The following is a 27926-nucleotide window of genomic DNA, read 5'->3' as shown; positions in this document are numbered from 1 at the left end:
GATTTTGTCACGGTTACCAAATTAATAGGACAGGACAAACCTTTGTTCCTCACATATAAAGCTTTGAAGGCATTCATTTGTTAAACTCATTACAGGATTTTTCTTTCTCTAGGGCGTGTTAAGACTTGAAAATTAAACACTCACTAAGAATCCTACGTATAAGCAGTATAGAAAAGACACTGGCATTTAGTTTGGAAAAAAAATCATATACTTAGCAACGAAATCAACATTCTCCCAGATATCTCCCAGAGAAATTATTAGAAGCTACTAGCTACACCTAGTATCTGACTGTAAGGGCTTTTACAGGCCTATACACAGTGTTTTGCTACCAGAACTCTGAGTTTAAAATTCTCTTACAAGTGACAATCATAATTTCCTGCTTTGGTTATCTTTACCTTTACCTTACCTTTACTTCTTGCCTGTATGTCAAGTTTGGTACCAGTGAATGAACAGGAAAGTAACAACTCATTTGTACTACTGGTAATATATTTAGAATAATCATATTAGTAGATCTCAGGCTTGCCCATGATTTGCTAATGGGAAGGAAAAAAAAAAAAAGGGGCGGGGGACAAACCAAACGACTAAACATTTCTAATACAGTAAAATAATGTAAAAACTTTTCTGATATTATTTTCTGTAAGGTTCATAAAATGCAACTCATCGCATGCACAATGCTATTGCCTGTTCTTTTAAGGATGTTAATATTTTGCTTGGTGATTATAAGCCTACTTTAAAGTCTGCATTCCGGAAACGGGAAAGATATTTTTAGTCTACTTAGGTGAACTCAAATGTTGCAATTAAGACAACAGTGACTGTAACAAACTACCATCTTCAGAAAGACTACTAGGATGTTAATTCAAAAGCTTGTCACACCTTATTAAACTGCATTTAACTTTGAAAACTGAAAGCTTCTAGTCTTTTCTGTATACAATGAGAAGATAACGAGTTATTTAAAGTAAGAATAACATTGAAACAAGTCAGGTATGAAAAAGATAATGAATAAATTTTGATTTTAAATTAAAAGAAAGCTTCTAAATAACAGACAACTAATGTTTGGCAAGAACCCTTTATGTTGATACTAGGGCAAAACCTGGTTGATTAGCTCATGACAAATAGTACTATATAAGGTCTCAGGCCTGTACTCCTGACATCTAATAACAAAGAACCACCCAGAAAAGAAAATTTGATTGGTTTACATGGACTGTTTGCAAGAGGCCCAAAGCAATGGACTTCAACTGCTATCCCACATCATCTGACTACAGGTTCTTATGCTGAATACTTTATTCAGGAGACATATCATCCAAAGATGTAGAAGTTAACTATCATGTTCATTACACTACTCACTGAAGTTGTGGAAGTAATACATTTGGAGTACTAGCTAAGAATTGCTAAATGCCAATGAGATTCCCAAGATCACCTAATTCATAGCATCAACTTGACTTTTTTTAAAAAATTTGCTTCGACTTGTAGCACTAAAAGAGAAGAAGGAATGTAGGGAGATGTGGAAGGACTCTATCTTTTCCAATTTTTCAGCTACTAATGTGCATCTTTTCCATAGTTCATTAATTAGAATAGCTGAAGAAGGTAACCATGAGCTAATTGTTCAAGTCTCTTGTCAAGTTGTTTAATGTATCACTGCAATATAGTAATGCTTTTTCGAGTGGAAAGTAAACAGCTGATGTTTGAGAGAAAAGCGAATGTAGAAACCAATGTTTACTCAGGTTTAGAAATTTTCTTTCCTATTTATGAGATCCATTTGAGTATTCCACATGAAGAATTTTAAAATAATTTAGTTTCAGCCATAATTCAATTTAACCTTAAAAAAATGTAAATAAAAGCTGAGATGTGTAGTGGAAAATACAAAAAAAGAGCACAAAACTAGAATGCATTTAATTTACTACATGAATAAATATGCTTCTAGTATTTCAAGATTACTCAGAGTGCATATACTGATTTATTTCAGAATCTACTTCAGATATCTCATGAATGACACTCCATACAAGTATGGCATAAACATTTTTAGAAGTTGACGCACAGAAGACACAACCTTGCTAAGTACAGGCTGCCCATTGCTACCACCTTGTTTCTATCTTAAAAATTCTTTGCACGTTCACATGAGAAAGAGATGTGTCCTACAGCCATCAGCGTGATGCACACCCAGCAAGCATTTCATAGGGTGAGCAAGCCGAGAAAAGTTGACCAATACAGAGCTTGTGGAAACGCAACCTTTGTATTCTGACTCCACAACTACTCAAAAAGTAAAATTGCTTATTCACTATAACCAATTCAAGAAACTATGTGAAAAGTAAAAATTTGTTTTCGTATTAATATTGTATGACTGGTGTTTTCATTTTTACAGCTGAGTTGCATTTGAGTTGCCTGAGTGCAGGCAGCATTGGGATGTGGGAGTAGAATCATAGAATGCTTTGGGTTGGAAAGGACCTTGAGAGATCATCTAGCCCAACCCCCTGCAGTGAGCAGGGATTGAACCCGTGACCTTGGCATTATTAGCATCACGCTCTAACCAACTGAGCTTCTGTAACTTCTAAATCTCTCCCACAGCAGCCACATTCCCAATGAATTCTGTCTAGGTGAAGTGCACAGTTTCAATTATTTGAAGTTCTTCCCACCTCTCCCTTTCTCACAACATGACAATATTATTTTGCTGCAGCAAATGAAAAGCATTTTGAGATGGGCTGCAGATACCTTCAAAATGACCATTATTCTGCTGAGCTGAACTCTCCTCAACCTCAGGGCAACCCTTTCTTTTCCCATTGGTAAAGCCATTCTGTCAAGTCAGAATGCCTTCAGTAATGAAACTGCTATTGCAAGTTACATATCAAGGAGCTGAAGGCAAAAGCCTGTACTCTGTAATTTTAGAATAAAAACCCCATAACAGAAATCATAATATTAAATAATCAAAATTGAGAATGGACAGTGAAGAACAGAAAACTTGGTATTATGGATTCAAATCAGTTTATTCCAACTCATGCTCGGGTATCTTTTAAATTGTACCCGTTACACTAACAGTACTTTATTTTGACCAGAAGCAAGCCCAAGTTTAATAAAATTCAAGTAACATCTGTGTGAGTGCATTACAGAGGAAATGAAAGAGGCATTTTATAGCTTGATACCCCAAGTATAAAAATGTAAATCCTGTGTTTAGCTAGATCTCTAGTCAATATAGACATCTTGAAATTGAATATTTCATTTTCTATTTGGCTTTTTTTTTTTTTTAAATCTCCTTTTAAACATAGTGATGTATTGTTTTATCAACTTTGGATAAAAAGACTTAACTTTTAACCTTATATGAGGGTTGGTCTCATAATTTTTCTGATGTAGTGCACATGAAGCAGTAATATGCTAACATTAAGGTCAACATAACTTCAAAACTATGCTGCATTAAACTCTGCTCCTGTAAAGGTTTTCTTACCCTATCAGCGATATGAACAGTGCAGCTGAAGTTGCTGGGATCACTCTGGGTTCCAGGATGTTACATTAAGCAGGAGTGATGCCACCGCAAATTCTTTAGGGAGTAGAAAACATCTACCTTTACCTGTGTATAATTACTTGACTGCAGCAATAAGTTTCCCAGCTGGTAAGGTTATGTGTTTCAGGTATAACTATTCAGCTATAAATGTAATAGGTATGTGGATTCACACTTACTTTCTTACACATAATGTCTACGCAAGTTAGGTCTAGTATTGCAAATACCTGCCAACACTGTGGTTAATGAGGGCATGCTTAACTTGACAAGAGTTTTCAAGATAGCAATGTTAGCTCTCTCAAGTTTATAGCTTTCAAATACCTAGGGCGTCAGCATCTACACTTGGGATGACTTTTGGATGACACCGATTCACTTGCAAGTCCTTTTTCTAGGTATCGTGTCTACTGCAAGAATCATACTGTAATTGATAAGGTCACTGAGCAGCCTCATTACTAACAGCTCATTAATCCTTCCCAGGTTAAGAGGCAAAAAGCGGGCTGGTCTAGCAGATGCAGTATTGCCTCTTGTTCTCAGCAGTCTCTCTTCTGTCCATGGTATACCACAAGGACAGATACCTCAAGGATACAAGAACGGTAAACACTGAGAGTGCTCTTCTGTGGCAAGACAAGTCTGTATGCTTAATCCTTCACATTTTACATTGCAGGCACAGATTGCTCCTCGCAAACCACTTCCAGGCTCCCTGGTCTCCAGTTACTTTAAAAGATGGCAAGATCTGGCCTAGCACTTTCAGCCGATTGGAAACATACTTCAGTGAACCACTACCTACTGATATAACAATGCTTTTCACCAGAAACTTCTGTGGCAGAGCTGTATTTTGGGTAAACCTGGTGGGGGATGGGGAATAACAGAATTCCATTTGCAAAAGCATACACTTGTTTAATCGCTGTTTGCATTACAGTTCCACACAGACTCTCACAGTTTGTCCTTCGTAAAAAAAAAAAAAAAATTACCATTTCAAATATTTCAGAGCTAAATCAAGTACCAAGCCTTATCCAAGGACTTTTATTAGCATTTATTTTCTTATTATCTGACGTTTCCTTTTACTAACAATACCGAGCAGTTTGCTTGAGAAAGTTGTAACACCACACTCGGATTTCGGTGTTGGCGTAGGAATAACACTGGCTGTCTCTCAAAGTTCTTGCCAATGTCATACACAAAATATAGCGATGAAAAAGATAATGCAACTCCTCATGCCTTCTATTAGAGTAAGCGTGTTTCAAATTCAATGTTCACCGCTAGTTTTATTTTCATTCTCAGCCGTTTCAAAATGAAGCAGATCTCTCAAGTCTGCACCAAGGACTGTTGTATATTGAAGTCAGCTTGACTTAAGTGCACTGTGTAAATATTGATGTACGTATACTACAGCACTAACAAATCATTTTCATCTGTAAAGCTAAAACAGAATTAGCCTTAATTTTTCAACTGAATTATTTCAGTTTATTACTCGGTCAAGGCAACAGGTTTCTGTGCACCTTTATCCCATTCCTTTTTAACTCTCAACACTTGTTCAGTCTATCCTACTGTACAGCAGGTGATTTCTGAAGTTTTTCCTATTGTATAAACTTCTAACCATGGGAGATCTTATGTAGGTAGCAGAAAGTTGCACCAGCACAGCTTTCCTATGATAGAGATTTATCCTGTACAATATAATGCCAGAGAGACAGTTAAGCTAGCATCAGTTCCAAAAGCAGTCTAGTCTCATAAGCACAGCATTTCTCCCCAGCTCATTAACCTTACTCAGCAGCAGTTGGGCACTTGTAACTTCACTTGGAACCCCTATTTTTAGGCTAGTAACACCTGTAGAAGCAGGGATGCTTCTGCTTCTGCCCTTCTCCTCCCACTATTTTTTTTTTTTTTATATTCTGCCACAAAGGGTTCTGACCACATAAGCAATGTTCAATACGCTCAATATCCTGTATCACCACAGCATGGAGAACACCACCACCACAACAACCCTCACCATCAAATACAAACCCAGTGGTTTGTCACAAAATATTGCCATAAAATTACTTGCACAGAATTATTTTTCTGTATTTATAAAAGCTTGTTTCTCAGCTTTCTGAGAAGCCATAGACAGTCAGGCAGCTGTTAACTTGCCATCAGGAGCAATCATGGTCCTCAGCCCCTCCATTCATCACCACTGCTGCCTCCACACATACCACTGATGGCAGCTAGGGCTCTCCTCCCACTTCCAGTACGTCTTGTCCAGGTTCTGACTTCTGTTCCTACCAAACACTTTTTAGTTATACCCTTTCTATTCAAAGGAAAGGCACGTCACAGCACATTTTCCTAGCTGCAGCCAGTTTGGCCATACACAGCACCAGGAGGCAATCCCAGACACCTTCCCATTAACAATTAATAAGTAGCATAGCTTGACCTACTGTGTCTCTGGGAAGAGTGCTAATGAACTGTGTCCATATAATCCTTTGTATGCATTCAGCATGGACGTTATTGGAAGTGTTCTGTTCAGTGTCCCAATTCCCACAGGCATACACTTCTTTGAGGAGAAGGGTGTTTAGTTTTTAGAGACGGGCAGGCACCCAAGTTCAAAAGTACAGTCTCTGATATATAAAGGTGCAGATTTATTGATATTTAAGAAAAACAAATCACTTGTGTAACCTTAAAGAGCTCAGCTCAAAATAAAAGTCATTGAGCAATTATATACCATCTTGAAAAACATGCTCTTAAACTTAAGGAAAGGGAAAGACTTGAAAGTATTTTCTTCGGTAGAGGTTGACTTTCACAATATTACAACATCCTCTTCCGATTTTCTTTTTTAAACATTGTATATTTTGACAACAATAGCAATTTTTGGAGAAGTGAATTTTCACCATATCAGAGAATTGCAGTCTATAGCAGAGGTTTCCTATGACAAGATAGTCGTTCATACAATATAACCTTCACTTTCACTTCACCAGAAAAGTTACATCCAGCCATGATCTGAAGTCAAGCATCCATAAATTGGAATCACAAGTGACACATCACATAAACTAGCTGTCTGCAAGTAAAATACAGGGAATTTTATCTTCATGCAACAAATAGCATGTATTTCTTGAGTAGGAACTTGTGCAATCTGATACTCTGATAAAGCTGCTTTGCTTTTAGCACAAACTCCCTTCCCCTACCATTATTGTATGATATAACCAATATCATTTACAGAAATACAGGTCAAAAAATTAAATTTAAATAAAAACATTTAAAAAATAATAATAAAATCAGACAACCTCTATATGGCCAAAAAGGGTTTGGCAGGCTATTATGGTAATTGGGCCACAGATCAGATCTTCTTCCACGTTCACACAAAACAAAGCGCATCTCTGCCATTGAATTTCACTGAGCAACTAAATCGAGCCCTGACCAAGTAGTCACAGGTTGGTTTTGTAGACTGACCTGCACATTATTAATCTGGGCTATTCACAGAACAGAGAGCTGGCGCAAAGCACCAGCTTTGCTATCTAATATGGAACACTATGATGCTGAAAATCAAATGAGTAGTGGTGCAGAAAACGGAGCTAAGCAAGAGGACAGAGATAGGAGAACATAATAGGTGACAAAAGGAGAATGCACTGGCTCATCAACATGAATGAAAATTTCCCAGTTGGTCATTTTCCACCAAAAAACAGTTCATTACCAGTGACAGAAACTAGTTCTGTCCTGCAAGAAACTGTTGGCTGCTAAGTTTTCAAATTTTTTTTTCCTTGGCATATCTGATCAATTTTTTTTGCCAACTAAAAAACTGCCCGGTAATTGTTACTGCTCATAAATTCATTGTTGGCTGTAGCATTGTTTATTTTTTCTTATAATAGATGCTATACCAGTTAGAGAACTATGGGGTAAAGTAAAAATGCTTGGTAAGTCAATTCGACATGCATGGGCACATGCTGTGTTAAGTAACAGTTCGCAGACCTGACTATACTAATAAAAGTCATTAAAGCACAAAAGGAATAAAGGTTGATGTACAAGCCTATAACATGTTGGCAACCTACATGAATTGTTTAACTAATTAATTATGCCAATCTATGTCTCCCCAAAGTTGTGAAACATTAATTAGAATTTTTAGTATTCCTTTGTAAATGCAAGCTGTTCCACAACAGAATCAATGAAAACTTGCTTCCTTTTTTATTTTGTCCTTTCCTCCAAAACTGTTGCCCACATTCTGCTTCTTGCCATGTTTTCAGAGATCTGCCAACAGACCATAACTTCAGAGCAAACTATGACAACAATAAACACCCCATCCTCAAATATAAACCTGCAAACCAACCCCCCCATTTCAAAACCCCCTCCCCCCAAAAAAACCACCCTCCCAGAAAAAAGCCACTTTCCACAAGGCTCATTTTCCCAGAAACCAGCCTCACGATACCAGAGGTGCACACAAAGCCACTGCTGAGACACCTGACACAGAGGTATGTTATCTCCAACATAAAGGTGTTCATTTTCCACGGCAGATGACCTTACTGAAACAGACAGGTCTTTAATTTACACACAGTTTGGAATACAGTGCTTGCATGAACCAGGGATTTGAATTGCAACCCAAAATCCACCAAAAAGTCAGAAATATTCTTCATACCTTGGTATGCAAAGGTATGTACATCATTAAACTTTTGTGAAAAAGCTATGCTACTTGGACCTAGAACTGAGGTATTCAGTGGAAGTTTCTAGTGAAGAACTGACTGCTAAATCAGTTGGGAAGAGTAAAAGCATTCTTAAATTTAAGTGTCTGCTAGCACACAGCATAGCCAGTTCCCTTGATATCAATAGCTTTCTAAGGCAAACTAAGTAGAAATCTAATACTTGCCTCTCTTCTATAATGCTCGTTAAGTGTCAATGTATTTCTTTTATGTGTGGTAAAACTCCTGTAAACTCTAGATTCAGTTCCCTTTCATCTTGCCAGTACACCATTTGTGTTTACAATGTTGTCCTGGTTTCAGCTGGAATAGAGTTAATTTTCTTCCTAGTAGCTGGCATAGTGCTGTGGTTTGGATTTAGTTTGAGAATAATTCTGATAGCAACAACTAAAACATCAGTGTGTTAAGTAGTGCTTATGCTGGTCAAGGACTTTTTCAGCTTCCCAGGCTCTGCCAGGTGCACAAGAAGCTGGGAGGGGGCACAGCCAGGACAGCTGACCCAAACTGGCCAAAGGGCTATTCCATACCATATGACATCATGCTCAGTATAGAATCTGGGGGGAGCCGGCTGGGGGGCGATCGCTGCTCGGGAACTGCCTGGGTATCGGTCGGCGGGTGGTGAGCAATTGCATTGTGCATCACTAACTTTGTATATTATTATTTTCCCTTCCTTTTCTGTCCTATTAAACTGTCTTCATTTCAACCTACAAATTTTACTCCTCCCCCGCCCCCCCACTTTTCTCCCCAATCCCACTGCGGGGGGTGGGGGGGAGAGCGAGCGAATGGCTGCGTGGTGTTTAGCTGCCTGCCACCTTAAACCACAACAAATGTAAATCAAAAATGTTATTTTTGTTGAAACAAAGAGTTCCACTAATTCGATCAATTTTCTCCCTCCCATTTCTTCATCATTTTTAAGTCTATAAACTTTCTATAAATTATATAAGGAAACATATTTTGCAGCTTTGGGTACCTATATTTAAATTTACATTTCCTTCCGACTGTCACAGATGACTTTTTATATTCATGTAGGTTTTTTTTTTAATATTAAATCTGTCCATAGCCAAATACTGCACTTCCAAATTCCATAACATTTGCTCACCTCCCTCTTAATACCAAGTCTCTAGTCTGCATTATATTGATATTTAAAAAGGTGCAGCTGTCCTTTTAGTTTTATAACATCTAAATGTCATAATTTATGGTGAATATTATGCGTGAACTATCTAAAGTTTTTGGTTTTGATCACAAAAGCTGAAGAAGTGAATATGAATAAAATGAACACACACAAGTAATTTTGCAGACAAACCAGCAAACTGTCAGGTACCTGGCTGTGCACTAAAACATTTTCATCATCTGTTATCAAAAGTTCTTTATGTGCATTTCAGTATTTATATTTGCATTAGTTAAGAAAATAAAAAAGATCCAGCATTTTTATCCATCTTTTACACCACTTTCAAGCTTCTACTTTTTCTCATCTACTGTATTTCTAACAAGGACTGGCTTTTCGTAACAACTTCGTAGACTTTTGTAAAAAGGAAAAGTTTGATTAGTAGAAAACCCTAGACAAAAACATTTGTCATTTAATCACTACTTTTAAAATAACAGTGCTATTGAAACATCCCATTCTCACTTTCAGCTATCTACACATGATGTTTAGGTTACTACCAGAAAACTCTATAATAGAGAGTTGTGGAACAAGTATAGCATACACAGTATCACTTAAATAGTATGTAACTGATATCACAAAAGAAAGTAACAGCCATTTGTCAGCTATTTGACATATGAAGCTTCATGCAGAAATTATACAATGAAAAAGAGGCATTTATCACCAGTCATTATACTGCTTCAACACTGCAGTAAACTTTGATTGCAATGATTCTATCAGTTTTGACAACAACTGAACACACTTACATTTAATTTCTGACCTAATCTGTCTTCAGTGTCTTTCACACTGCTTTACTGCTCTCATCAGTCTAGGAAAAAGCAACTAAAGGGTGAAGGACTAATAACAGTAAACATGGCATCTATTTAATCACTTTTAAAAAAGATTATTTTATGAACTGGGAGGGGAGGGGGATAGATATCAGTCAGCATTTTTTCAACACAGAATAACCCAACTGCATTACGCATGGCCACTTCACAAAAAAGAAAAAAAGGCGCAAGAAAACATGATATAGCCTCAGTTAAGTACAGTTTAGAGGATCACAAATACAAGAATTAAACCTGCTTCTGATGCACCAAAACAAATCACCTGACTTGAAATTCAGTGTTACTGAATTCAGAGTAGAGATGCCAGCACATTTTTCTTGTGTTTGACTTTTCAAAACATACAGTACCGAATACGCTACCAAATATAGAATCATGGAATCATTTAGGTTGGAAAAGACCCTTAAGATCATCAAGTACAACTGTTAACCCAGCACTGCCAAGTCCACCACTAAACCACGTTACTAAGCACCACATCTACAGGTGTTTTAAATACCTCCAGGAATGGGGACTCAACCATTTCCCTGGGCAGCCTGTTCCAATGCTTGACAACCCTTTCGGTGAAGAAATTTTTCCTAGTATCCAATCTAAACCTCCCCTGGTGCAACTTCAGGCCATATGCTCAAGTGCAAAACTGGCAACCATTCAAAAATGCATTTCTAATCTTTATTTTAATACTACCAAAAACCAGATAAGTAAATCTTCCTAATGGTACAACAGTTCTAGGCCCAGCTCCGTAAAAGTCATCTTAATAGGTTTCTTTCAGATTTTCAAACCGGACACTTATGTTAAGCATTTCCATGCTATATGAACCACTTACAGCTGAAAATTGCTCCACTGAAAAGTTAGATAGGTTTATATAACTAGAAATGAAGAAGATTTGGGAGTTTTTTATAGTGTTACAGGAATTAATATTACAGGTAATATTTACTCCCAAAATACTTTCAGCCAGCAGCAGAACCTAACCTAGGGCAGGCAAGAAAGAGCAACAGAAGTTACAATATTCCCCGTTTACTGGCTTTCATTCTTTTTCCAATAACTGTGAAGTACACAAGCTTTCTAAAACATTAACACATTTAAAAGTATATCAACAATAGTCAGTATGATCTTCATTAAAAAAAAAAAAGCTACAGTATCACCATATTGAGCAAGCATAGCCTCAATAGCTGCTCTCTCCGTATAAGAAGCATTTTTACTTGTCAGAGACCTCATAAAACAAACTTACAGACTTTCCTGTAATTTGTTTACTACTAGGAAATTGTTAGCCTGCAGAAAAATTGTTGTGCTACTTTACACTTCTTGTTTTGAAAACTTTCATCTACAGTCTAGATTCTATAAACATAGACTAGCCAGAACTGTACTCACTTTACAATTTCACTTAAATTACATTACAGATAGAGAAGCAGTTCATCAAAGGACATATTGCAACTAAACCAGCAGATATGAGAGGGTAAGATAGATGTGTGCAGCATTAATCTTTCTAACCCCTGAAATATCAAGTTTAAAAAATCTTACAAAAATGATTCCACTGCAGTGCTCTACTAATATTCCTCTCACTCACCCAGGGGCTTCTCGCTATTGTAGGTCAGAAATCTGCTCCTGTAAGCTCCTAGCTGAGACAAAGGTTTTACCTAAAACATTAGCAAAGAGCACAGTTCTCTTTTTTGCTATCAATCTACTCGGAACATACACACTAGCAACTGATGTTTCAACAGAAACAACTAAAAAAAAAACAAAACCCAAATGCTAAAAAACAGTCAAAGCTCTTCATGCTTGAATTCCTAAAAGTTTTTCTTTCAAATTTCTGTACATCTATTTCCCAGTTCTGTATCACTGTTAGGGATGAATTTTACCTAAGAAATTGTTAAATTTCATTTAACTTCAGAGCATTCATTTCTTGTGTTGCATTCAAGAAGTAACGATGGGAAAGATCATTAAGTGATTGCAGTTTTCTTAATTGTGCTATACATAGATGATGTAAACTTTGATTAACTATTCCAAAGCAATTTTTCACATGCCATTCAAGAGTCTCATTTCTCTGTATGGCTGCTTTGTACCAGTATTTGAAGCTAACTCAATAAAGTTCCAGGATCAAAATCTAATGAGTTGCATCCAAAATGGTCAAATTTAATAGGTTTTCTCAATAAAAGTGAAGCCTACGGAAAAAATGTTGAAACACTAGAATTTGCAGTATTTCAGAAATAATATATTCTAAATACCTTATTAATAAAGGCCAATGAGCAGTTCACAGTCTCTTCCCTTTGACATGAATTTCAGCATTCATGCAAAGTAAAACAAAACCCACTTATAGACGCTTATTCCAGCTAACAATCAAACAGTACTTCAAGGCAAGCAGTCCAGCAGGTACGATCTCCTCACTTTTTGCTTCCCTTTAGTTTCTATATGGATCACACTGCATTATAAATTTCAAGTTAAAACAAAACCAGTTGGGCCTTACCTCTGTCGCTGAAGTCATCCACAAGAATGATTTCTGCTATCAGGCTGTCAGGAGTGCGGTTGATAATACTGTGTATTGTTCGCAAGAGTGAAGTCCAGCCTTCGTTATGAAATGGGATAATTATACTAGTATTGGGTAGCTTTTCCAAGTACACCTTGTGCTTACAGCTGGAGAGAGAAGAAAATAATTGTATAAGCATACTGAAAAGTCTGAGTTGGCAAATACTGCCATCCATTTGGGCCATTCAGCTATCATGGTTTCTGGCACAAAATCCAACAGTGTAATCAAGCAGTACTTTTATTTGACAATAACTAGTTCATTTAAAATATTTATATTGCTTACAACATACAATAAATCTGAACAATGACAAAATTTAAGTACACTAGCTGGAATGAGATTCTTTTCCTTTACTGGAAACTTTTTCCTGCAAAATGACAGAGGGCATATCTTCTACAACACTATTTCCAGAAAACAAATCCTCTCATCAGAAAGAATTCTGAAACATAATGTGAAGCAAAAGAAAACCTGAAATGATCTTTTTTTTTTCCCGTAGCAGACAATTTGTAAAAGCAGTCTATTATACCAAGAGATAAACTCTAGAGAAACAATTCAGTGTTATTATCCTGGCTGACATGTGCTCACAGTATGCAAAACAACTACATCCACAAATACAACTCCGACTTCATATCTATGATTCACAAAATGATTGCTGCTGTTGTATATAGAGATAAAACAACACATGATTCTGAAGATGTAGACTGATACAAGCAAGAAAATATAAATAACATTTCATTTTTGAAAGGAAAGAACCACACCTTCAGCATTTTAATTGAACAGCACCTATGTAATATCAGTGCTTAACCGCACCATTTTGAATATTGACTTGTTTACATGTTTGAGCAAAAACCTATTCTTTAAAAATAAATAATGGCCTTGTAACTCAGTTTCTCCTAATAGCTGAGAATATTTCATGTACAATGTTCAGGCTACTGAAACTGATAGGATCTCATCTTTCATGTTTTGTTGAAAAAGCAGGATAAGGGACACATTCCTCTGTTTTTAACACGGCTTGGCATTTTCAGCTCTGGGGACAAACTAACCGAATGATTTATCATTTCCCAAGAGAAAGTTGCACCCCGAGAAAGGTATCCCTACAAGCAGAAACATGTCAGCTTTGCGATAAACAAACAAAAGCAACAAAAAAGGAAAAAAAAATTTAGACCTGCCATTTCTAGGTATAAAAGTAGTACAGAGATCTTTGCTACTTTTCAGAAAGAATAACTATGCATATCAAACACTGCTGTAGGTTATAATGTTGATTTACATATATTTGCAGCTTAGTTTGCATTTCCACTTTATAAATGTCACTGAGAAATCAATATTTACCAATTTATTGTACAGCTACCACACTGAAGAAATGTTCCAAAGAAATAATAAAAACTCACAGCAAAATATTAACTGTTATGTAGTTGTGAAGAAACAATCAAGTTTTTGAATGTTTACCTAAAAAATAAGATTTAAATTTGTAATTCAGACATTTCTTCCTAAAAGTAGCAACAATGAATTTAGTAACAAGCCATTTGCAAAAATAATACTTTTTGAAACTTTTTAATAAGCAGCTTGCTGGTAGAACATATATGCACACTGGAAAAAGGACAGTTGCTTTGCAAGAATGTGAAGTTCTGGAGAAAACAGTGCTCATTACCCAGTGACAGAAAAGGCTAAGTACATATTCTAACATTTCAGGAGGGAAAAAAAATACACTGCAGCAATAGAATTAAGTAAAAATTCTTTTTCTTATCTGTAGGAAGAAGTACAACAAGAGAAGCCCATTATTAGTATGTAGCTGTTTCAGCTGGCAAATTAAGAAAACGACCTACCAAAACCACCTACTGTTGCCAGCTGTTTGCTGACAGAGATGCTTCTTGCACCAGAACAAATGCAACTACTATACATGCACGTAATTCTTATGCTATTCCTGAAAGCAAGATTTTCCCTTTAGCATTTTTAACTCGCAGTAAGTATGATTTTCAAACTAGTAAGTTCTCCACCTCCATAAAACCCCAAGCCAACAAACAAAAACACCACACAAAAACAAGCAAAAGAACCCCACACGTCAGACTACAACTCCTAATGGGTAAGGGGGGAAAAAAAAGAATACCCAAAACACCCAAATACATCAGAATGTTGTTTCTTTTTAAAAATGTCACCCCTCCTGTATAACAATATATGTGTTGAAAGAGGTTGTACTGAAATTTGTGCATTTGCATGGTCAATATTGTAACCTTAAGTGTATAAGGATGGGGAAGGTCATTGGATTTGGATATTCTCATTGATGGTTTCAGAGTAATTGCATATTCTAAGTGATGAGAAGGAGAAGCAACATCGATGGTCCTAGTTTTAAACTATTTCATTCTTCCTACAGAACATATAGCTCTATTAACCCTAAGGGTGCTATGCTTAGAAGGCAGAAGAGGAAAACATCTTACATTTTCTTAACGTGTCTCCATCATACCACTGTGACCTTTAATCCTCATTTATATTCACTTTTACTTTGATAGTCATTGCAGAGGTACCTGGCTATATGTGAATTGATTTCCAGTAAGAGCCACAAATCACCAAAAAACCCTTTTCCTACTTTTCTCAAAAAAGCTAGTCGTATTCTCAAATTCATGGAAATGAAAGCTTAAATTTCATCATCTGTTGTTAAGACAGTCTGTCAGGTTTCATAGTGGTGGCCTACTTGTCTTTCTTCAGCAAGTTAAATTCTGCTCATTTTTAGCCCCTTGCTCTCTGACATGAGACTTTAACTGTAACAGACACAGAAATCCATTTTATTTGAGGTTCTCTTCAGCATTATCTACAGCAGAGTATAGCTGGCTCTGTGCTGTGATGGGCTGCAGGACAGATCTGATGGATAGCTGTAATGCTCAGGGAAGGCCCATGAATTGCAATAAAGATGCAGTCAGACATCCACTGCTGAGACATTGGATTTACCAAGAGAATAATCATATATGTGTGCAGCATTTGTTCAAAGTCCATCAGTGTGGTTCTTTATATCCTGCATTCCAGAAGTGATGCCAAATACCCTGGCTGCCAGAAGACTACTTGGAAGCACAGACATTGCTTCTTGTAAGCCATTGCTAGTCTTCGAAATAATGATCAGGTCCTTCTGCCTAGAACAAAGAACTATTTATCACATCACTAGGTCAGAGTGAAATACACAGTCATAAACTATTATTACGTTTAAATTTATTAATGGTGCCTACAACATAGAATAATCCAGTCTAGGTAGATGTATGATTCATGTATTAAGCAGAAAAGATAACAGTTTTTATATGCAACAGTAACTGACATAAATCCATAAATCCTAAAATATTAGAGAAGATAAACCTATGTATGTCAACTCATCTGTGTTTTACTGATGAGAATGAAGTTTAAAACCAAGAAGCATCAGCAATGTTTTTAGATAAGCTACTAGAAAGATACTTTTACCATTAACTGCAACAATTTTGCATCAGCATCGAAGATTTTTAGAGGTGTTCTTGCAACACTAGCTCATTATCAAAAATTCTGCAGAGTGCATTTGGAGACGTGCTGACATGAAGTTTGATCGTAGCTTCAAACTAACCTTGCTTTGTTATTTATGCTGGTTCCAAGGTTCTGATATACCTTTTAATAACTATTTTATTTTTCAGCCACCATAAAGTCATACTTTCAAGACTACCACCTTTTTGCTCTCACCAAAATAATCCTAACATGATAACAGTGTTTTAAGCATTCTAAACAAAATACAGACACTGATTTCAGTATGTCTACTCTCTAAAATTAATTTGGTTAATATCTTAACTACCTTGCGGAATGAGTGTTTTAAAAGCAAGATTCTTGATTCTCCAAAGAAATGAGAAATTATAATTCAAGAGGCTTTCATATTTCCTGAAGAATGCAATCTTACCAAAGTTTATTAAAATAAAAAATAAAGCAAGGTTTACTGCAGAAAGGAAAAATGCTATGTATAAAAGATTACCATTACCATCCAATTTTAACAGTGTTCAAATGAGCACTAATATTCACTAGGTAAAACTTTTTAAATTGTGGTATATATGTTAAATGAAACTGAACTGACTTCCTACAGAAATATTTCAAATACTGCTGAGCAAAATAATTTTCTTTTCCAAAGCCTCACATTTCAGTGGAAAATTTTGTCAAAATTGTATCGATTTAGAAAATGATAGTACTTGTACACACTCCAATTGTCAGCCTCCACCTGAAGACACTGCAACTTACTTGCACACTTTAAATGAATGTAGGCTCTGTGTGGACAGTAAGTGTTATTCAAGTAGTTTGAATGGCAGAATAAAGTGTCCAAAGAACATACTGACTTTCATTAAAGCTTGGAATACTGGGAAATCCACAAAGGCCTGGAAATAAATCCTAAAATCAATATTCAAAAAAGGTTAGTAGATTTAAGACAGACAGATAAACAGTTCAGCCAGTTCTAGTCAAGTAAGGATTTGCTCCAACATCTAACTCAACATAGAAAAGATTGTAACATAGTTGATGTCAATCAACATTACTTTATGCTATCCTTTTCATTATCAAATCATAGTGCAACTGACAAAGGCATGTGTTACTATACAGCTTTAGTATCACATCATATTTGGATTAAGGAATTAAAAAAAACCAAAAAAAAATCAGTGGGCAATTGAAAAAAGGGTGCAACTATGAGGTCTTTCAAAATAATTTTTAATATTATGGTATTATTTACTATTTTTAGTTTGTTTCTATCAGGACCAATTTTTGCCCTAGTGGTATTTTCATCTGGATTAACTTTTAAAGTAACTCATGAGAATTTTGCACTAACAAGATTGATTTGAATAGTAAATGAAGACAGGTCATTTGACTCGGATAACTCTGTGCTGTATATGTTGTAAAATGGCTTGTTTGATTGAAATGTCTGTTAGTATAAACACGCAAAGTCTCAGAAGAAAAACCTCCTGTGAAATTTGATAATTTTGCCTATGGGATTGAGGGCAGAAAACTAAATCAGTCTACCTGAAATTAGTACACCAGCTTTGTTCACAATAGTTTCCATGAAAGTGTTCTCAGTAATCAGTCCTGGCTATGTATGTATACTCAATATCATGCCCATACCAATAAGAGGATAAATATTTAAGGATGCTAAGAGCACATTATTTGACTAGTCTTCCACCGTTTTCATTATATTTTTCCTCACTTTCATCCTTACTGCCATACTTGTGTTTCCTCAGATAACCAAATAGCTCATAAGATTTTTGTAATGTTTAAGGTAGCATTCATTCACTTTGCTCAGAAACACATCAAGTTGTACTTGAGGTACAGCTCCCTGTAAGTTAAATTGCTAGAATTAAGAAACCTCACACTACCTACTCCTCAGCTTCTTTTGTTCAGTTACATGACTAATGCATCCTCCTCATCAATGGTTGGTAAGTGACCATTTACAGAATCGGAGGCTTAATTTTTCAGTGTTTGAGGCTGTCTTCCCCAAAGTATTCTGAGAGAACCTGATCACTCGTCTTAGCTCACATACATGCTTGTATCTCTAGGTATATGCCCTGCTATATCATCAGCACCTGGTGCAGTGGAACAGCAGGCACCTGCACATCCTGTGGCCCATCCTAACTGAATAGACCCAGGCCTCTGATCTTCTCCAGAGGGCAGATTTGGGATTATTCCTAGCTTTACAGACTGCCAGACTAGGGTGGGGAATTCAAGCAGCTTGCCCATTTCACAGCCAGGACTGGAATCCAGCAATATATGGGAATGTTATCTCTCTTGTTCTTACACCACGCAGTCTCATCATATGCATGTAACATGCCAACTCTTAAGAGCTTTAAAAGACTGGCTTTCAGTGGTTAGGACCGTTCTGCCTATACTACTATTCTTCTTCAGTTAATCTTACAGAACCTCTTCCCAATACTTTCTCTTTTGGAAGCACGGACTCCATCTTACTACCGGCTTCCACAGTGATGTTTTGATCTTGGTTATGGTTTCTAGCTACTGCATAATTGTAGGAATATGTGTATCAGACATGCATGCTGTACTGGTATGCCTATTCTCTTTCCTCCTGATAAGTCTGAAGATACAACTAATACACAAGTTACTTCTAAGGATATCTCCTCCACCGCTAAACATACACACACAGAGTAACTGCTTGCACTCAGTTAGAAAAGATCACACAGAACAAGAGAAAAACCTAGCTTACCATTACTCCATATGGCAAGTTAGCTATTAAACCAAAATAACTTGCTTCAGCAGTATAATCCTATTGCATTCTGCCACTGTTATAAAGGCAAACTGGGAAGCAGAAGACCATTGTGTTCTCTAGGTGCATTTAATTTTTTAAATTTAAGGAAAGGGTGTGGTTCTAATTTTTGTATTTTTAAACCATGCACTTGCCCTAGACACTTAAAAATGCAGAACTTTCCAGCCAGAATTCAGTCAAATAATAACTAGTCTTTTGGTTGTACTTTTCAAAATGAGTAAGTGGCTGCCATCAAAAGAGATTATTTTAAGACCTTGGAAAGTAAGGTCATTTACTTCAAAAGTGCAGGATTCAAATGCCTGAATCAACAAGTTGCAGGGGGCAGGGAGGGTAAGGGCATGAAGAAACAACTGTACATATCTAGCACTCATGGCAGGAATACTATTCAAGGGGGAGAAGAACCTGACAACTGAAACTAGAAAAACGCTCCTACTCAGCATAAGTATATTCTGCTTAACCTTAACAGAATACTACATATTGACCTTAATAAAGTACTACAGATGCTTTCCTAAAGATGTGTCTTTTCTTGCATTTAAACATCACATATTTAAGTGCAGCACACCACCACTTATTTGTGGAACAATGCTGAATAATAGGTTTGGTAGCTAAGGTTACGAGAATGACAATTTCTTAGCATAAATGTTAATAGATTTCTACAAACTTATTATTTAATAAACTCTTAAATTTCTGAATAATTTCTGTGTTAAGTCTGAAAATTATATACAAACATCTTGGTAGAATACCTAGGAAGAAAATAACTATGATAAGCAGCTGTCATCCTGCTAGGTAAGTAGCTCACACCTGTATTTTCTTATTGAGTTATTACATTAGCATTCAGAACAAAGGCAGCTTAGAAGAGGAGATCGTGCAAGGGGCATTATGCATTTCCCTTGCACTAATTCTCAGAATTATGAAATAACATGAACAATTTGGACTTTGCCAGAAAAATATTTCGCAGACACAAACACTTGTGTATGTATGTATGAAAAAACTGGCACCAAATGATGAATTTGCTAATGAATCAGATACAATGACATTTTCAAGATTATTACCATGAGTCAAAGTTATGAAACTTGAGTTATGCTTTCAAATATTGCTACCCTTGATCAATCTTGTCTTTCTTTCCATGATATTTCAGAACTTAATATCTGATATTTCTTATCAAAGAATAATACTACATCATTAAATTTGCCCCTTAGAGACTTTCAGATGAGATTTTTTTAAAAACAGAGGACCTCTCTACCAGGGCATGAGTTGTTTACCAAGTTAATTTTCAAGGCTTACTGTACCTCCTCACTATCTCTGGCCAAAGAATCTCCTTCCTCTCTCATATGTGTGATTCAAGTACTTCATTTTGAAAAACTAAACTCTGAAAGCTGCACAATGCTGTTTATGCCACACACCTACCACAGAGTCACCAGAAAGTACCTACTATGAAATCAAAGTTCTTTACAAAAAGGTAAGGTAGAATTTATTTGTAACTAATTTCTATAGTGAAAAATGTTAAATATACATAACTGATGAAGTGGAACTTTCTACCAGCTTTGTATTTGACACACTGTTCCTACAGTTTGTTATTGTAGCTGGGCGTTTGGCTCCAGGAGTTTGAAGTTTATTCATAAAAATGATACACTGTTATGCTCTAACTTGCTTTAAAATACTCAATACTGATTTAGTTACTCCTTTGAGATATAGAATTCTTCTGCTGGGTTGAAACAAGAATCAAAACCGAGTTTCTGGATAAAACACTTTTAGAGTTTTTTTTCAAAGTTGCAGGGAGACTTTTAGAAGGTTTGAAGAATAGTAAGAGGTTCCTTTATTCCTGAAATACTAACCTGCCTAAGGAAGAAAAAAAATTGTCACAGAAACACCTGGAAGCTATTTGCAGCAGGCACTAATAAAATACAGCTTGAAAAGAGGACCACTCATAAAGAGAGGTAGTGAAAAGGAGTTACAATTACACTTTTTTGTTATTCACTGCTGAGAGTCCTAAGACTATTATGATTTTATTTTGTAGGTTAGTCTACTGGGCAGAAATAAAGAAATAGCATCCTTTTACTTCAAGGTATAGGGATAGTTCTGTTTAATTCCCTGATGATTTTATAAGTAGGGGAAAAAAAGAGTCCTAAAGCATCATACTAGCTTAAGAAAAGATGCAGAACTGCAAAATTCTCCATCTTTACAGCTTCTCTGTTAACAGAAACATGCACAAATCTACTACCTTTGTGGAAGACCAAATGAAAGAAAACAGGCTTCTAAAACAATGAGAAAGGAGAGCAGGGTTGGCACCATTTCAGCCACTTTACAGCAAAAACCGATTCATAAAAGCAGCAATTTGTTTGACCCTGTGGATATAACAACAACAATATTTTATGCACATTAAGGGATGCCAATAGCAATGCCTTGGCCAGTTACCAGGTTCTGTGCCTTCCAGACACATCAACAACCTTGTAAACCACCCTTTCTGATAGATAATAGAATAGGAGAAGTTAAATGTCTTGCAGACATCCCTTTGCTGCATTTAAGAAGCAAGGTAGCAGCCTACTACAGCAGTTACTGGATCATAAAAGTAGCCCACCTCCAATTTTCTCCTCTTACAAGAAGTGCCAGAGAAAGAGCAAAACAGAAAGAGATTTTTCAACCTTTTTTTTTTCCACTGGCTTTGTCAGCACACACTCTCTTAGCTGAGCTGCTTTTTCAGATCTGACCTTTTCTTTCCCTTTAAGGGAACTACAGCACCCACTGGGCTCCCAGCTACTGACAAGTCCTCTACAAAGCTATCAGGACAAAACATTCTCCAGTGAAGATTTACATAGTAATTGTCTTAGCATGTCAAAGTATTCAGTTTACAGCAACAAGCTTCAGTCACACCGTGTTTCTGTTCCAATCTAGCCTTGTCAACCGAGCCTGATAAAGTAGCGATAACTAGTAATTTCTGCTGCCATTTGACAAGGCTGTAAAATTAGCTTGGATGTGAGCTGATGGAGGGGAAAGTAATCTTTATTTTCACAGTGGCTCACAGCTGGAAAGCAAGCAGGCATTACTGGGCATGGGCCTCAATAAATGTCACAACACTTTTCCCTACTAGAACAAATAAACGTTCTCCAAAACATTATTGCTATTTTCATGGAAAAAAAAAAAAAAGAGAAAGATTAAATTGTACAGTAGAAATAGTTTACATTATTGCTATTAAATGCACTAACAAACAACATGTCTTGGAAACTAAATAGGCGAAGCCCTGTGTTCTTTATGTAGGTCTCCCTCAGTATGGGCTTCATCAGAGCTGATAGAGCTGAACTAGGTGCTTGTTATTTTATGTCACACTGCATCATTTTGGTCTGTCATAGACAATCTCTGCAGTGGCACTGCATGTCTTTGAAGAAATCAAAGTCAGTGAGTTTGTCTCACTTCATCCTTCAAATCGAAAGCTTTCTCTAACCAAGAGGAGAACATAAGAGGCAGATAAACCTTATGACACAAAGCACCTTTATGTTTGCAAAGCTTTGTTTTAAAAGATGGTTTTATACCTCACTATCATCACTCATGGAAAGATCTAACAAAAATGAAATAAATAAATAAATGAAATCACGCCTTAACATGCTTTAAGAAACTTACCTACTTACCCATATGTATTAAATCTAGGCTTGGGAAAAAAAGGAAATATAGTAATTTTATACCATCTCAAAATCCGTCACAAGGAAGCTTACATCAGCAGGCATCTTAGTACTGTATTTCAGCTTAAACCTTGCACTTTATTACCTATGAATTCCAAAATACCAGCAAGCAGCCCAATTTATATAATATATACACATACACACACCCCCAAACCACTTTTTTTTTTTTGAGAGAGAGAAGATTACAGAAATATCAATGTTCTCAAAATTAATTAATTCACACCAAGCACACTTATCTGATTGTCTCTGAAAAGTCAGCTAGGCTTTAACATGATCAGTAAAAACCCTCTATTTTGAGTCTAGGTTCCTTTTCCTGGCTGAAGGAGAAGAAACAGGATTAGAACCTCAGGTTTTTGTCATCTCAAAGTGCATTTTAAGCACGTTACTTCAGGAACAAACCAACCCATGACATTCAACTACTGTTTAACTTCTCTTTCAGAAATCCTAATTATCCATTTACCACTTGCCCTTAACACTCCAAAGCCATCCCATAGGCTTCTAGGAACCCTCTGGTGTATCAGCCGCTCATCCCAGTTTTGCGCCAGTCCTCAGAAACCTCTCCCAATTGCTGTGATCATTCAAAGATAGTTGAGAGTGGCCTCAAAATGATACCAGTTCCTTCAGCATTCATGGGTACTTCCCATCAGGGCCTGTGGACTTACTATGTCCAGTTTGCCTAAGTATTTTAAGATATTCCTTCTGTGATCTACCTACATCTCTCCTCCACTGCCTTTCACAGCAATACGTGACCAAGCTCACACCTCTCTCTCAACATCATCTCCCATACACAATATATGAAATTAAATAATGGGCAAGATATTATTAGGTCTGACCATGTCTATAACACCAAAATTACAGCCAGTAGATGTGGGAGCAAATGCTGTGAGAGTTCTACCATCAGGCCTCATGGACCACAGGTGCCAGCACAATCAGTAAGTTCTCATGCCTGCTACCACATCTTGTGGCCAGCACAGCCTTTGGAAAATTAGAGCTTGATAAGCTCATTTGTAATCAAACAGGCAAAACAGAAAGAAATTGCTTTTTCATTCCAGCCTTGCTGCACATTTGCTGTCCTTATTACATGAGGTATAACAGCTAATTCTGTTGCCAGTGAGAATGTACCGCTGGCACTTGCCATGCTTTGTTAATATTGGAGCTGATGTTTCATTTGCTTAGAAGTATCCAGTCTTCTGCAAATTCACATTAGATACATGCCCAATTCTATGAAAATATGCTTGGAAAGGAAGCAAGACCGGATATATAAGAATAAGGAGGGTATACTGAAGCTTTTCATAAAACTATTAAACTAACAGCATATAACATCATCACTTTCACCCATGAACTCCAAAGGTACAGGTCCTCAGAACATTCCACTTTTCTCACAGATCTTCGTGAAGTTACACGTACTTTCCAATTTTAGTATTGTTTTATTTGAGAGTTAAAAGTTCTGGCTTTAAACATTGCCAAATGCTAACAGACTTGGCTATCCCAGATGCACAGAACTGGCTGAAGGGTAAATATCCTTCAGTATTCCTGTCCCTATTAAGTTTAGATTTCACAGTTATGTTTACTGCAGCTTCCTATTTTCTCAGCAGTGTGGGAGGCTTTACTGGATTCTAAGTAACATGCAAGGCATCTAAACACACAAGAACTACTTTCCTCCACTTGTATAAACAGCTTATTCTTTTATCAAATTCTTTTCAGTAAACAGAAACAGACCCATCAGGCTTGGACCCTCCTCACTGGCCTGTTAAACGCTGCACCAACGTATGGAAGGGGAATTGTCAATCTCCAGCCACATTTTAGCTGTTGCTGCCATAAAAAAAAAAAAAAAAAAAAAAAAAAAGACACACAAAGCACCCAGAAAGCACTTGGGAATTATTCCATGTTGTTTGCTACTATCAATACATATCGTGCAGAGGAACTGATAGCAGGCATGACAGAGACAGAAGGCCACGAGTTTTCTTGAGTACAAAATATTCCTGATCCTGTTTCGAGGAGCTGCACTTTGAATGAGATGCCCTGAAGCAATTGCAGAGAACAATCTGGCAAGGCTTGCAAATGGGGACATTGCCTATAATGTTTTTGACCGCATGACTTTCCACCTTCACTACATTATTCAGTAACTGCACAAAACGCTTTGAAAAGTGGTCAGAGTAATAACCTCCAGCTTTCTCATTACCCCGCTAAAAGCACAATTTGAGTTTAACCAGTTACTCTGTGGCCAGATGAGGTTAAGGTAATACTACTAAACAGCAGTACAAAGTAATGCAGCATGTATATGTCTACAAAGACATTTCCGATTTCCCAAAGTGAATGAGAACTAGAAAGAAACATTCTATTCTTAGTTTCTTTCAACATATAATAAAAAATTCAGTAGAAGTTTGATCTAAACAACTAATTATTTCCATGAGCCTTATTAAATACTGTGAATTTCACCATACTTATATTAAATAATTTTTCTTTTAGTGTCTTGAAGTAGGACAACCTAAGCCTGTCTTTAAGATCACAGAATGCTGAGGGAATTCATTGGAATCTATCTTGGAGTACTGGATTAAAGATGGATTTTTAAATTTTACTTTTAAGGACAATATACACAGCTTAAACTGTGACAAATGCACTGTATTTATAAAAAGAAAGTAATTAAATACTTTCAATGAAATAACTGAAAATTTTTAGAGGTTTCAGATACAAACTACTGCATGACTGTGTAACTGTAATATTTATATAATATATCCCATTCCCATATTAGTCTACTAATTCTAGTCTTTCTGCAAAGTTTACCAAAACGTAAGTAAGGATTAACAGTAACCCTGCAACTATTCCAAAGACAAAAAAAAAATACAGCCAAACAACAAATAAGCCCCCCTAAGAAATCCCATCGCATATTCATTTTAGCCACCTCTTAGAAATACAAGGGACAGCAACCACACTGCATTTAAATATTTTGAGAGAGAACCATTCAAACATTCTCTCAGCTTCTGCTACTGATAAGGAGGGACAGTTGGAGAGTTTCACTTACGCAGAACAGGTAGAGTGAAATTTGCTTTTTTATTATTAAAAAGAAAGAAAATCTCATTAGTGTTCAGGACACAGAAGATCTCACAGCCTTTAGCTAAACATCTGTATTTCTTTGAATATGAAAAAGCATTTCTTCTGAGGCTTGTGAAAAATTTAATGTGTAAAAAAAAAAATGAGCATAGCTCAGACTTCAGAAAAGGAGTACTGCTTGGACAGACAGTGATGGGCCATCACTTCACACAGCAAGAGCAAGACCAGCAGTCAACACTTGGAAACACTGACTCCAGCCCATACGTGCTAAAAAACAGACATCACAAAAATCAGGTTGGGTATCCTTAATGTAGAATACGGACATTAAGAATTCCAGTACAAAATGAACCAATCTGTGCCCATGGAAACCTAAAATAGATGGGATTTCTTGCGATAGATTATCCAGGCAAGCCAACAAGCATTTGTACATCTGATCTGTGGCTACACAAGTTATCAACAAATGATCTACAAACTGTAGATAAAAGTAGAACTGTTGTTGAAATCAAGCTATACAAACATACAAAACCATGGAAGATTTTAAATGTTAATGCTCGCAACTCGGTTGGTATCAGGAATTAACTCGAATTCCTTGATTCAAGAATGAAAAGCTAAAAAACTTGGATGCTCTAGTTTACAAGGACTTAGGAGTTTGAAACAGGATATACCACAAAATTCATATTAATTGTTCAGACTAGATGATTGCAATCATTCCCCCAAGCCTCATTAAAATCACATGTGACTCAGATTCAGTTTTGTTTGTTTGAACAAAACTTGTATGAATGGCAGAATATTTAATAATGTTGAAAAGATAAGAATTAATGGTAACTGCAATATTAAATAATTAGAATAAGTAGCATTTGTCTCTCTACAACAGAAAACAACACTGCCAGCATTCTTCCTAGCTTTAGTGGGTTTGCTGTATTCCAGACTACAAAAAGTGGCATGGGGCAGGTGAAAAGAAAAAAAACCACTATTCTTGTGGATTTGGAAATATTTTTCATATTGGTACAGAACTTTTAACTCTTAAATAGTCATTCCATCGCCAACCCTCAATACTACCCAAAACTCATGTTGCCTTCCACTTTAGGTGCCCAGAACTCTTTCTTTAACTAAATCATTCCTGAAATCCTAATGAACTGAGATGACAATCCTGTTTCAGATTTTCATTTAGAATTAAAGAAAAATAAAAAAGTTGCTTTGTTTGGTGTTTTGTTTTGTGGTTTTTGGGGTTTTTTTTAAACTTTAAGCTAGGGGGTGATTATGAGTAAAGGACAGAGAATTAGCTAATGTAACTTGGAGAGAGCATCCACTGAGAGAAGACTTTTGCACAAGAGTGGGACAGAAACAAGACATCAAAGAGCACTCAGAAATGGAAAAAGGTATTCTTCAAGTGTAGCTGTGAGAGACAGGAAAAAAAACATGGGACGTATTAGAGGGATGCAACAGAAACATATTAAGGACACAAAGAAGCTGTTGTCAGCCCTAAAAGGGAAGTTAACTGTTTCATTTCTCTAGGGATTTTTACAGCATGCACATTTTAGTGTCTTAAAAAAGGAAAGAAGCATCAATCTGAACATGTCTTGCTTAAGTGCTTTTTTAGTCTAGTGTACCCTTGATTGGCTTAGAGTAGACTTGGTATTTTAGGTTAATGGTTGGACTGGATGATCTTAAAGGTCTTTTCCAACCTAAACGATTCTATGAGTCTATATATATAACACTTAAAGGAAAAAAACAAGAATATTATAAAAAAAATTGAAAACCTGAATTTCTCAGAGCTCAACTGTCTAAGCATTTGTTTAGTTCTACCCATCCCCCTCCCAGAAAATGTGTTTTGCAAATCCTGAGCACAATTTCCAAAGAGACCCAGAAGGAAAAAGTTCATTTGGATGAAAAAGAGCAAGTTTTGGTTATCTGCTATCTTTGCATACTTCCCAGGAAATCAATCACTTAGAAGTGGGACTTGAAATTTCTTTGGTCTAAGATTTTTGGAATAAAATTTTTTCGATGAAGTGATTTCACAGAAACATAGAAACTATTATAGCTACTCTTTCAATTTAAATACCTTTTGATCCAAATTACAAGATTCCCCACTCAGTTTTTGTTGTATTTCAAGGTTTGTTTTGTGAATTTTTCTCTACTGATGGCAACAAAACCATTCTATTTGGTTCTTTAAAACAATTCCTAGGCAACATTTCCAGGAAATTAGTCTTCAGCACAGGCAAGCCCCTGTGCAAATGGTATACACTAAATAGAGACAGAAGATCAAAAGCTCAAAGTCTATAACAGTATGCCCCACAAACATGCAAAAGAAGATAGTTAAAAG

The 27926-nt window shown here is 36.4% G+C and overlaps 1 protein-coding gene across 1 annotated transcript in view; it reads right to left on the bottom strand.

Moving 5' to 3' along the window:
- GALNTL6 (polypeptide N-acetylgalactosaminyltransferase like 6) overlaps positions 1-27926 on the bottom strand; it is a 512334-nt gene that overhangs the window by 264264 nt on the left and 220144 nt on the right. The window contains exon 5 of the mRNA XM_075709495.1: positions 12575-12741. Coding sequence (XP_075565610.1) covers positions 12575-12741 — 167 coding nt within the window. The remainder of the gene's footprint in view (positions 1-12574; positions 12742-27926) is intronic.

Source organism: Pelecanus crispus, chromosome 4, assembly GCF_030463565.1.
Source record: "Pelecanus crispus isolate bPelCri1 chromosome 4, bPelCri1.pri, whole genome shotgun sequence".
Classification (NCBI taxonomy): domain Eukaryota; kingdom Metazoa; phylum Chordata; class Aves; order Pelecaniformes; family Pelecanidae; genus Pelecanus; species Pelecanus crispus.
Note: the sequence above shows the minus strand (reverse complement) of the source record. Positions and strands in the feature narration are given on the sequence as shown.